This window comes from Pseudopodoces humilis, chromosome 3 (assembly GCF_049639895.1).
Source record: "Pseudopodoces humilis isolate 2021_Gansu_Grassland_sample_001 chromosome 3, ASM4963989v1, whole genome shotgun sequence".
Lineage (NCBI taxonomy): Eukaryota > Metazoa > Chordata > Aves > Passeriformes > Paridae > Pseudopodoces > Pseudopodoces humilis.
Window position 1 is genome coordinate 53,326,299 of NC_142202.1, and position 12,801 is coordinate 53,339,099.

Here is a 12,801-nt window from a genome sequence, read left to right on the forward strand (position 1 = left end):
TCCAACTGCTCTTCTCTATTTTAGGCTCATTCCCAAATAGAACCATCAAACCCACTTTGATTTGAATAATTATATATGCTACCTACGTTCACAGTACCGGGGCTATCCATACACCCTGCACTTGCTCGTGGTTTAAAGACATGGCTTGTTCTGGTGTCCCTCAGAAGACCTTGAATTTCTTGCAAATGTATTCCACAAGGGTTAATAGCTAATGAGGCAGCACTTGACTACATAAAAAGAGGCATAAAATTAACATTGTCAGTACTATACAGAACTGCTACATGACAACTGACAGATAAACATAGCTGTGCTTTACCTCTGTATGGGTGCACGGGGTGGGTTGGCTTTTTTGGTTTTTCAGCTGTTGTTTGTTGTATTCATCTAAGCCTGAATAATTAATCACGGCTATGGCTCTGTCCATGCCAAGAAATAGCCGGGAAAACAAGTTTTTCTTTTTCCTTTAGCAAGCAATCTGAGAGTGAAGATACCGGGGGGGAGGGGAGGTTTTATTCTCCCTATAAAAGGCAAACACACAGCGTTCCTCTAAAGAAAAGGGCAGTCACCCTCGGGGTTCTGACGGTGGCGAGCCACAACCTCAGAAACATTCATTTAACCCTCTTTACCCTTTGATTTATTTAAATCAGGCGAGCTGATTTCCTTGCCGAGAATGGCGTGTACAAACTGAATTAGATTCAGACTGCCCAAAGAGACTAAGAAGTCTCCCTCCCTCAAGACCCGTCCGGACGCAATTCCCTGCCACGTGCTCTAGGACTGACCCTGCCTGAGCAGGCAGGCTGGACCAGATGGCCAAAGGCTGTGGTCCCTCCCAAGCTTGCCCGTTCTGTGATTCCGTGAATGACAACACTCGGCTCCTCCCTCAGAGAAAGGAGTTTGTTCTCCCGGACCCAGACCCGAGCGAGCCGGCGCCCCTCAGGCTCGCGCGCCCCCCGCCGCTCCCCGCCCCCACTCACGGCTCCATCGCGGCGCCGCGCGCGCAGTGCCGGCACCTCCTCCGCGCGCCGCCGCCGCCGCCGTGGCCCAGCCGGCGCCGCGCGACGCCTTCCGCGTGCGTCACCGCGCGGCCGCCACGCGGCCCCGCATACGTCACGGGCCCCGCCGCGCCCCGGCCGAGGGGCAGCTGAGGAGGCGGGGAGAGGGGGGCACTACGGTGAGCCCGAGGGGACACACACCCGCGCTCCGCCGAGAGGGAGAGCGAGAGAGAGGGCGAGCCCTCAGGAGTCAGGGAGGGCGATACGACGCCAGCTTGTCTTTGGTGAGCCGGCTAGTCCTGGCCTGCCGAGCGCTGCGGGTTCAAAATCACAGTAAGAATCAGGGAACCGGTTAGGTGGGAAAAGACCCCCAAGATCATCGAGTGCAATTTATGACCTAACACCAGCGTGTCAGCTACACCATGGCACGGAGTGCCACGTCAATATTTCCTTAAACACCTTTAAGTATGGTGACTTCACCACCTCCCTGGACAGCCCGTTCCAATGTCTAATCATCCTTTCTGTGAGAAAAGTCCTCCTGGTGTCCAATCTGAACCTCCTCTGGTGCAGCTTGAAGCCATATCCTCTTATCCTGTCACTGGTTCCTTGGGAGAAGAGACCAACCCCCACCTGGCTACAGCCTCCTTTCACCGGGTTGTAGAGAGTGATGAGGTCTCCCCTGTGATAAATGAACTTACGAATAAAAATTCGTAGAGGTCTAAATAAATATATTTGTAGCTATAATAATATAAAATATAAAATACAGTGTGGCCAACAAGTCCTTCCCCAGATCTAGTCGCGCATTCCCATTCGAGAGATAACAATCCTAGCCGGCGCCCATCAACCGAAAAGAATGAGCAGGACACAGGGCCATCAGGCTGACAAAGGAACGAGCTCGGACGAGATACTCATCACCGGACCTGAACACCCCGCCTTGTAGGCCACTGTTGGGGAAGCAATCAGGCTGACAAAGGGAAAAGTCCAGCCGAGATATCCATCAGCTCCAACCCGGATCCAACCACCCCATCCAGATGGCCTGAACCAAAATGAAATCAAGGAACACTCAGAACTTCTTTACATATGAGGAGACTCTGCCCGGACGTCTATTTGACTCTATTCTCCAACGCCAGGAAATCAATTCATCCAACAATCAAGGACCCTTGGTGAATGGTGCCTGCCTGGAATTTGGCCTCAGGACACAAAATCCCTATAAAAACCCAGGCCAGAGAACCCTCGAGCGTGGATTTGGGAACACCTATACCTTTGGGTATAGACCCCTGTCCATCCAGCGCTGTGCTGTTTATTTTATTGTGGTTTTTCCTCGTTGTTTATTTTTATTATAAAAATTGTTTTATAATAAACTGTTCTTTTATTTAACCTAAATTTGCCTTTGCATTTATAACACCCCTGAGCCTCCTTTTCTCCAGGCCAAATACCCCAGCTCCCTCAGCTTCTCCTCATCAGCCTTGTGCTCCAGACCCTTCACCAGCTCTGTTTCCCTTCTCTGGACACTCCAGCCCCTCAATGTCCTTCCTGCAGTGAGGGGCCAGAACTGATCACAAGACTCAAGGTGTGGCCTCACCAGTGCCAAGTTCAGGGACACAATCCCTGCTCTGCTCCTGCTGGCCACACTATTGCTGATCCAGGCCAGGATGCCATTGGCCTTCTTGGCCACCTGGGCACAGCTGGCTCATGTTCAGCTGCTGTTGACCAGCACCTCCAAGTCCTTTTCTGCCAGGCCACTTCCCAGCTGCTCTTCTCCCAGCCTATAGCACTGCACGGAGTTGTGGCCAAAGTATAGGACCCAGCACTTGGTCAAGTTGAATCTCATGCTCTTGGTTGTGAGGCCAAATGTATTTTGCATCGGGATAACAGCAGTATTTCCCACATTTCCAGTGTGCTTTATCAGCTTGTGCTATAGTAGTAGCAATTACAGGTAGCAGAGGGAAATGTAACCATATAAACAGAAAATACTTCAGACAGAGAAGTGGTTCTGAGTCCAGTCTAAACCCATCCATTTTCAGCAAAAGGCCCAATGTGATGCATCTGTGTTGAACATGCACGTGTTTAGTGCCACCTGGGTTGTAAATTATTTTATTTACCAGTTCTTTCAGTGGAATTAAAATGCTGTCATTGCAGTCATCTGCACAAAGCTTTGTGGTATTCAAGGGATGTTAGTGATGTACCATGTTTGCAGAGAATTCAGTCAGCTCACAAGAAGCAGAAATTAAATCCTAAGAGTAAGCAACTACTTTACACACACTATGTAATAAAAATCTCTAGTTCATACCTAACAGTGTTTTGTTCTTGCACAATCTTAAGTTGAAGCTGGATTTCTATTCTGAATTTCTGTTGAATGTCCTAAGACTGGGCAACAAAGATTGCCAATCTGGGAAGTGATGGTAAAGAGCAGGAAGGTATAGGGGTTAGCCAAACTATATTTTGTACTCATTTTTGATAGCTCTAACATCTACTTATAGAAAGTCAGCACTGCAGTTACTAAAACATGTGGGAATACCTGACGTGTAGTCTTGAATGGAATTCAGAGTAACTGCCTGGCTTTCATGTTTATCATATACATAAGGCAGAGCCACTTTGGGATGATCCCCAAAATGTTTAGATAGATCAGACAACATATAATTTAAAAATTATCTCTTCAACAGTTAAATAATTTCATTAAAAGCTTACTTAGATGATACCGTGGTCTTACTGCATTTCCTTTTTAAAAGTATTTAGGATTAATAATGTTATTCATTTTATTCCATTACTCTGGGGGCAGTTATGTCATTACTTGTGACCTGTGGGACCCAGTATGACTCTTATGTAACACCACTGAACCTAAAAACATGCTGGGAATTAATTTAGTCATTGATACTGGTATTTATCCCATCTGTGATTTACAGCACTGATGATCACTTAGTAATCTCATAAAAACAGCTGCCCTGAGAAATACATTGTACCAACTGATGAAGAAAATATGTCCGTGCATTTTAAATCAAGAAGAGTTTAAACTGTAGACCAGAATTAACTGGGGGGAAGAAAATAAAGCTTTGAGTAATCAGGACAACTTAAGAAAGTGTATCTGCTCAGAACAAGTTATCACTGGCAAGCCACAATTGGTCATTAGGTCATGGATGGCTATGACATGCACTGTGTTGCTTTCAGCACACTTCAGGCTTCTCCAACAAGTTCTCCCTGGCCAGAAAATGATGGAATGATGCTTACAGAATCTGTGACCATTCCCAGTTTTCTGGGAAGCGTGGTTGTAGAGTTATAACTCTCTGCAGTTACACTTCCATTTGTGTGCACACAACTGAGCTGTTCCAAGGACTGCTCCAATCCCTCTGGCACTCAGGTGTCTCACTAACATGAATTTATTATCCTCAAACCAAAAATATGTTATTCTCACTCAGTAGGTAGGAAACTTGAAGCACAGAAAGGCTGAGCTTTGCCAAAAGTCACATGGAGAACAATGTGGGTGGCAGAGCTTGAAATCCAGCTCACTTCAGTTAGCCATGGGACCACATTTCTCTTTGCCATCTACCAACTTTCAAAGGTCTGTGAATACACTGTAAACATGTACATTGCATGCTATTTTTTGTGAAAATTTTGGCACTGAGTTTACAAACTAAACACTTAGAAGACACTGTGAAACTTGTCTCTCTCCACAGAGTCAGTCAGTCTCACTCTGCTTCTTCCAAGAAGGTTCCACTCAGTGACCTGCTCTGGAATGAAATAGTGCAAGAAGCTTCTATCTGCCTCATCTGTTGTAGGAGCTGGACAGTGTAAGATGAATGAAGCTTGCAAGAGAAGAGAGTGTGAGCTATGAATAAGAGGCTGAATACTTGCTCAGCTCGTATTATTACTTACACTGACCTCCTTAGCACTAAAGCTGTTATTTCGTGGCCAGTTTACACTTTCATGGCTCACACCTACAGCTGCAGTGACAACAGGTGAAATCCAGCCTCTCTCTAGCTGGGGCTCTTTATTTTGCACTCATATTAGTGCAGTAGACTGGTGAATCAAATAAAGGAATTCATCTGAGTTAAAGGTCACTTAAGAATCGGTTGCTCAGTTACTGTGCAGGTAAAGGATTAATTGTGGGCAGATGAGGAAGAGAGTAGAAATGTGTGACCAGGGAAATGAGAGCTAGGATGGTTTCTTCCAGCCACAGAGCCAGCTTATGGCAGTTTAAAGCAATCATGAAGCTACAGTGTTCGTCTCATCCTCCCCTCTCTGTTTCAGGCCTTCTGGCCCAAGCTATATACTTCACATTGGGGTAATTCAGGTTCTTCCAATTGCCAAGACCCTGAAAGAACAGGAGAAGGGTACCAGCTGTGGCTCAAAGCAGCCACTGAAGATCCTGCCTGGGTCAAGCATGAAGGCAGCATGAACCTTCCAGGAATTTTGACTACAGATGTTCAACAAGGTCTTCTTGACTCCATGGCTTCTCACTTGCACTTTGAGCCCTGGTAGAAGATTTGCAGAAGAAATGTGTATTTTATCACAACAGCTTTCTTGGGAAACTTTCTGGAAAGTTTCTTCTTTGAAGCACACAGGTAGTAGTTCTCTAAGGAAAAATGAACAGCTTCCCTTTATTGCTGAGTCAAATGATGTGGTATTCTCCGGTCTTTTTGCAAAAGGAGCAGAACCAGTCAATGAAATTTTCCCACATGATTTGAGGATTGTCTATGTAATATCAAGCATTAATTAAAGCTGCAAGTAAAAATATACTTTTCATGATGTCCTATATATAGTCTTTTCTTTTTGATGTACAAAATGTCATATTATTCCCTGATAGGAGTTTAAAATTTATCCCTTGTTTAAAGCAGGGCAGATTGTAGGTCATTTATCTCAGTCTCTGGGTATTATTACTAAATTAAGCATCAACACTGTGCTTCCCTGTATATGCTGATTGGTCAGTGGGATGTGTTCATTAACCTAGAAATTGATCTTTCAGGAATGCCGTGTTGCAGTTATGCAACTCTGATGTCAGACCACAATCTGGCCACCCTCCTGCTCTCTCCTGTCTATCAGATAGGCACTCATTTCCTATCAAAATGTTTCCAGAAAGCTGAACTCTTCAACATCAGCTAGGTGATAGAGTTACAAAATTCCCACTGAAAAATATCCGTCAGCTGATTGGGAAACCTGTTGTCTTCTGGTAAGTTTTGGTATCTCACTGCTAGCATGTCAAAGAGATAAAAATGTGTTTTAGTAACATTGGTGCTAAGCTCTTTTCATACCAATAGTCTGCTCAAAGTGGCTTAGAGAAGCAGGGGAGTTGTCATCTGCCAGCCCTCCATGCCCTGCCATCCTGGCCAGGAGGCATGCTGAAGGAGGAAGGAACATATTGAGAGTGGGAGGGGGAGACATCAGGCAAATGAACAAACTGTTCATTCAAGGGGCTTGCTTGGAGCAATTTTTCAGAGGTACAAATTAGAGCAGTCCAGAAGTTGTTACAATAAATCTGATGTGCTTTAAGGCAGTCCACATGACCCATGGGAGAGGGTAACACTTTTTCTCCTCTGCCTTCTCTGAGCTTATCTACTGCACCAAGCACAACGTGGTGTACCACAGACTAATCTTCAGTGCACTGAGTCCAGTCCAGCCTTATGTTTGGGTTACCAATGAGGTTATTGAATGTCACACCTACTAGTCTGTAAATGCAGGGTCTCTTTGACAAGCACACCATACAGTGCCATGTCTGCCTAAGGGAACTCCTAACCTAGACAGATGGGGTTCATCAGTGTGCTGAGCCATGGCTAGCCCTGCTCTCTTGGTGTCTCCCAGATGACTGAGGGAAGCAGCTCTTGCTCATGGGGAAATACACCAGGAGGCACAAGGTACAGTCTGTTCTGGCCTGTTGGGAAGAACAAACTCACTAACTTGGACAACCCTCCATCTCTATAGTGAGAATGAGTGCCCTGGGACTCTGCAGAGTGAGGATGACATAAGCTGGGATGGCCAAGGAGTCTGCCAGCCTCAGTTGTGCCCCGTGTCCAGAGAACAGGCTGCTCACAGAAAGCTGCTGGACCGTACATTCAAGAGCACTGTGCATTAAAGGAAAACATCAACAAAAACTGTCACTAAACTGGGATGGCCTTAGAGCTGAATCAGAAATTACTCAGCCATCCATGGCATGAGAGGACAGTTACTTGGGATAACAGCTCTGTCAGCCATCTCTGAGCTAGGCCACCCCTGTGTATTGAGTCCCCTGCCACGAAAAATAAGCACATACACCACAGCTTACAGCAAGCACTCCTGAGTCAAGGGTCACAAAGGGGACTGACTGCTTGGTGGTTTTCCTTTTCTCTATCAGCTCTGCTCCAAGTTTCCCAATTTTGTGTTTTCTGGTTGGCACTCAGAGAAGGGTGAAAGGGAAAACACATGCTTTAAATATGGTGTGGTTTTCTGTTGTTTTTTTTTTGGCCTAGTATGTTGTTTGCTTTTAGTAACCTGGTTATTTTAGAGAAGCTCCTTGGTTTGAAGTAAAGACAAGCCACACAGCATTTCCTTGGTCAAATTTCCAAAATTCTTTCCGCTGTCAGAGCAGTAAGTCTCTACATTACATCCCAGGGTGTGCTCATTTATAACCTGACTAAATGTCCTGAGTAAAACAAAGAGGGACAAGAGGATCAAGAATTGAATTCTCCTTCCCATAAGTGAGAGTTGCCTGTAAGAAGAATGCATGGTAGCATCATGCAATGCTACCTCCTCCACACCAGGAATCTAAAAAGAAAGGTGCCATTGCTACATCCATCCATAGTGCTGAAGGGAAACACTGGCCAGAACAGCAGGTATGCAGTGGCAGTAACAGAAACTCACTTTACAGCACTTAGGTTAAAATCTTGGTAATGCAGAGAAGTACTAGCATGACTTGTAAGTCAGGAAATATTATTTCCATGTTAAGAGTTCAGTATTACTCCATTTCATTCTAGATGATGGGCAGCTGATAGTTCTTGGGGGTATTGTCACTGAAGAAAGGGCAATCTAGAACTAACTCCACAAGCTCATTTGATTCACTGAGGTAGCATCTTTTCAATGCAGAAAGTCCTTCCATACACTCGTAAGGTCACAAAAATTAATTAACAGTTTATCTTGGAGAGCTCAAGATTCTTCTGGAAATAAAGCTGAACAAATGCCTCTCCCAGGACCTCTTGCTTGCAAATTCCACAAGTTAATGTCTCCTCTCTTTCTCCATTCCAGTGCAAATATTCCTCATCAGACTGCCAGATGCACACAGGTACATTTCCATCTCCTTATCACCTCCCATGGCTCAAGTGCGAGGAGACTCTGTTTTGCCAGGAAACACCGTGGTTTTATTAGATGTTGCCAAGCTGTCAAGCTGTGTTTCCAAGCTCTGTGACTCTAGTCTTTGATGTTGTGAATAATGAGATAAATTCAATCTAACGGACCACCTGCCCTTTCATTGGGAAAAAACACATACTGAAGTCAAATGACTTAAGCAGAACAGCTGGGGTACTGTGCAGAAGCAGACTGCCCAGATGCACAGTAAAATAGAGCTGGAAGAGACTTTACAAGGTACCTCATCTTCTGTCTTAGGACAGCATCTGCCAGATCTAAGACTTTCCTTGCATGTGTTTGTCAAGTTTTTTAAAACCTCCAATGATGGAGATGTTAAGTCTCTCTGGATAATCCTTTCTTGTAGTGTTTTGCCATCCTTCTCATGCAGAATTTTTTTTTTTTTGTGTCTAGCAAGAACTTTTATTGCTTCAGTTAATATTACTCTGTAATGTTTGTCCAAGATGAACATGAAGTTTTTCTTTAGAGAAATTCCTATTCCTCCAACTTCAATGTTTGTTCTTTTGGGGGAATAATCTCAAATTTTCCTCAAAGCTATGTTTTTGACTTTTGATTATCCAGATCCCTGTCTTATCCTCTTTTCCACTGGCAGGCCCTTGAAGTGTGATGTTCAGAATCTGACATAGCTTGCACTAAGTTGTGGAATGTTGACTAAAATAAGTGGTGTAACTCTCAGATCTTATGCTTCTGCTGTACATTTACCTTCTTCATGTGTATAAGACAATGTCACTGTTAAAAGAGGTTATTTTATAAAACATTACAATTTCTATACCCTTTTTAGACAAAAAATGCCATATAACTGTTTGTTACCCAACTTGTATTTGTGTGGCTGAACAGCATCCATCCTCTGTTCCTAGGTGTTCCTAGCACCTGCTTCTCTTGATGTTCATTCTGCTTTTTTGGAACCTTCCTCCAGCTCAAAAATTCTTTTCATTTATAACCCAGGAGTCCAACACCCTCGGAGCCTTTCCTAGCCTTGTGTAACCTCATCCATACTCTCCAGCCATCATTGGTCAGTCACGGAAACAGCAGGGGCAAGGCTCAGAAGAAATGTGGGTGTAGCCCACGCAGTGTATCTGTCCCTTCTGACCTCAACCTTTGCCAACCACTCTCATTTTCCTAATCTATTCTTATCCTATGCCAGGATTGTTTCGCGGCTGCCTCCAGAACACATCCCCTTCGCTTGTTACGACAGTGGGAAAGTCGTAGCACAGAGGGACGCAGATGGGGATTGCCTGTGTAAAGGTGTTAACAGGTGAGGGCAGGAGGAGAGGCGTGGGGCTGTCTGATCGGCACATCCAGCAGCGGCCCCTCCGCCGCCGGGCTGCGGGACCCGGGCGCTGGCCTGGAGCAGCCCCGGCACCGGCCGGCCTCTCCCGGACGCTCAGCCGGGGCTCCTCGTGTGATGCCCGGCAGCCAAGCCCCCGCTCGCCCCCCGCTCGCCCCCCGCTCCCGGCCGGAGCCGCGCCCGGCAGTACCGGTAGTAGCGATCATCCTTGTAGGGCGTCAGGTCCTCCTGGATCTCCCGGTACGTCTCCCGCACCCGCCGGCAGAAGCGCTTGACCTCGCCGCACAGCGGGCTCCCGAAGGCGGCGAAATCCGCCTCCATGCCGCCCAGGCCGCCGCCTCAGGCCCCGCGCTCCGCCATGGAGCCCCGCCGGAGCCCGCCCGGCGCTGCGCGGCCGCGGGGCGGGGGCGGCGCAGGAGCCGCAGCGGCGGCGGCGGATGCGGGGGGGAGCGGATGCGGGAGCGGGGGATGCAGGGAAGAGGGATGCAGGGAAGGGGAATGAAAGGGGCCGAATGCAGGGGCCGCGGATGCAGGGAGAAAGGATGCAGGAATGGGGGATGCAGCAGCCGGGGATGCAGAGGCGGAGGATGCAGGGCGGGCCCTCCGCGCACTGCCCGCGCCCTCGGGGGCGGCGGGAGCCGCTTCAGCACCACGGAGAGGGGCGGCCGGTGCCGGGGAGTAAGCAGCGAGCTCGCATTACCTCTGCTGAAAACATCTCCGTTATTATTGGGTTTTTTTAATAAAAATGTTTTGTTCTCAAAGCATACCATCTCTATGTAAAATAAATGCCCTGATTTTTATTGTTTCTTTTCCCCAGAGTAGCAGGTATGTAAAAGAAACCCTATGCTAAATCTACTTTTCATGATCATGACATTGTACATGGTCCAAAACTAAGAATGGTGCTGTTTACATCGTCTAAATCTAGAAACTCTGAACTGAACTTTAGTCAGTTTACAGAGCACTATGTTATCTTGATTCATATTAAACTTTCTGTCATAAACAAATTCACATTTAAACTAGTTTAAATTATTGAATCAATTGAAGCTTTAATTTCCACTACCTAATGGCAGTGATGATATCCTAATAAAAGCAAAAATCCCGTTACTCTTGATATGGAATCATTGCGTCTATAAGGTATAAATATAGAAGTCTTCTCTACTGTTCCTCTCATGTAAATATCTTCACTGCTGACATTCAGGAAGCTGGGTTGTTTCCCAGCCTTGCCCTTAGTCTGTATTTTATCACATACAAAGTGATCAGTGGATCCTTGATCACACTGGAACATGCATTTTTACTTAAATTGATTTCTCACAAATGTATTCTGGCAAGAAGTTACTCCTGGTGCAGTGGGAGGGGGACAGACAATTTGTCTTCCCCAGCAGGTGGGGGAGAAAGGGAGAAGAAGGTTCACCTCTGACTGAGAATTTCTATTTCCTACCTATGAATAGTTCTAAGCTTGAGAAGACGTAGCAGCAGGATAAAAGCCACGTGCACATTCAAGCTGGAGACAAAGGGGTTTTTGTTGGTTTGCTGGTAGGTTTGTGCATTTTTTTGCGGGCCCAGAGCAGCACCATTCCAGAGATGCAATGTTCTTTGTTGTGCTGAACATTATCCAGGCTGTCTTTCAATGGTGTTTGTCTCCCTACACCTCAAATGCCATGGGAGGGTTTCACACCTTCCATGGAAGGCTGGCAGGTTACTCACAGAGAAGTTGTTAGCATTGACCACATATTAACCCACCAACTTCTGCTATCAAAAAAAACCAGACAGTGTTTCAACCAACAAATACCAGATATTACAGGATTAATTTTATGTTTGTGAATAGCAAAGCCTGTGGGAAGACACAAGCAACTGCATACTCCCATTGTGGTTCACATTAAACACTCAAAAGACTCCAAGGAGGTCAAGAATGCATTCTGAGACTCCAAATACAATCCAGTACTTCAATACATTGACAAAACAAGCAGTACTCAGGGTTGTATGCAATTCCTAGGTAACATTTTTTAAGGTATATAAAAAAATTAGCTTGCATCCAATCCTTTTTGTCAAAGAAATTCCGGGTTTCCTTATTTTAGTAAATGAGAAAAGAATTAAAGCATACTTTTAATATTGAACAGACATTTCTATTAAAACTGCCAATCTGTTTTCTTTTGTAAAGATCTGATATCTGATGAATGGAACATTTCAGCTTGCTGCTCACTTACCCAGCCCTCCAGACTTAGCATCATGCTTCTCCCATTATGGGGTGTCCATCTTTCCTGTCCAGTGCAGTCACAGCACAGACTGGGCTGGCACAGAAACATGTTTGGTTCTGCAGGAAGCACAACTTAAGTAAAAGCAAAGGGAGGCCAAGTTTTCATAGACAGCTTTGCAAATAAGGTGCAAGAGTAACCAGCAGATAACCTGCGCTGGGGCATGACTTACCTCACTTATTTCAGGGTACCCCAGCTCATCTATCCAAGCACAGCACCTTCTGTGTCAGCCTGATTTTGCTGATTTTCACAGCAAATGATAAAAGAGAGGCATCATCAAACCACATCTAAGAACAAACCAATCTAAGATACTACTGAGAATCCTACAAATCTCAATTAGAACTTAAGCATCTGGAACTCAATTCATCCCCTGAGTGCCTCTGGACTTCATGAAGCAGAGAAAAGTCCCAAGAGTCTAAGACTAAGATGTGATCAAACTCAACATCTGCACTGCATCATGTCACATAACCTGGAAAGAGTTTATTTTTGAGGGTGGAGCTTATCAGAAGTCCCCCTTCTCATTTTTCTTCCTGGTTATCCTGCTTTGTATAGTGAGCTTTTTGCAGCATCAGCCACATGTATTATATTGTGATAGTGGTTAAATACAAAGCCTAACAATCCATGTAAAAGCACCAGGGTTATTACTCTGGGCTCTTTCAGAAGCCATAGCAGCTGGTGCTGAGAAGTTAAGGGAATAAATGCTGCCAATTCAAGTCCCCTTCTTCCCCCTGCTTTTTTGTTCCAGTAAAGGAACAAACCCCTCAAAGAGATGGAAGTCCACCTGCTTACAAATACTTGCTCCCTCAAAACTGTTTTGGGACAGAGAAAGGCAGTAGTGGCAGCTGCTGGCTGAAAGGAGCAACTGCCTTTTTCCTTCCAAGTGGAATTAAGGATGGGTACATCAGATGACACAAACACACATCTGCACTGACTGCAGAGAACCTGT

At 45.6% G+C, this 12,801-nt stretch overlaps 1 protein-coding gene across 5 annotated transcripts in view; it reads right to left on the reverse strand.

Annotated features, from left to right (window-relative positions):
• TMEM181 (transmembrane protein 181) overlaps positions 1 to 9,969 on the reverse strand; it is a 35,730-nt gene extending 25,761 nt beyond the window's left edge. For 2 of the 5 annotated variants that reach the window (XM_088053344.1, XM_088053343.1), the window contains exon 1: positions 9,794 to 9,969. In XM_088053344.1, coding sequence (XP_087909470.1) covers positions 9,794 to 9,924 — 131 coding nt within the window. In that variant the 5' untranslated portion in view covers positions 9,925 to 9,969. Of the gene's footprint in view, positions 1 to 86; positions 149 to 971; positions 1,039 to 9,793 lie in introns of those variants that run through there. The other 3 variants (XM_014263704.2, XM_014263703.2, XM_088053345.1) reach the window with 2 other exon arrangements.
• Positions 9,970 to 12,801: the final 2,832 nt, after the last annotated feature.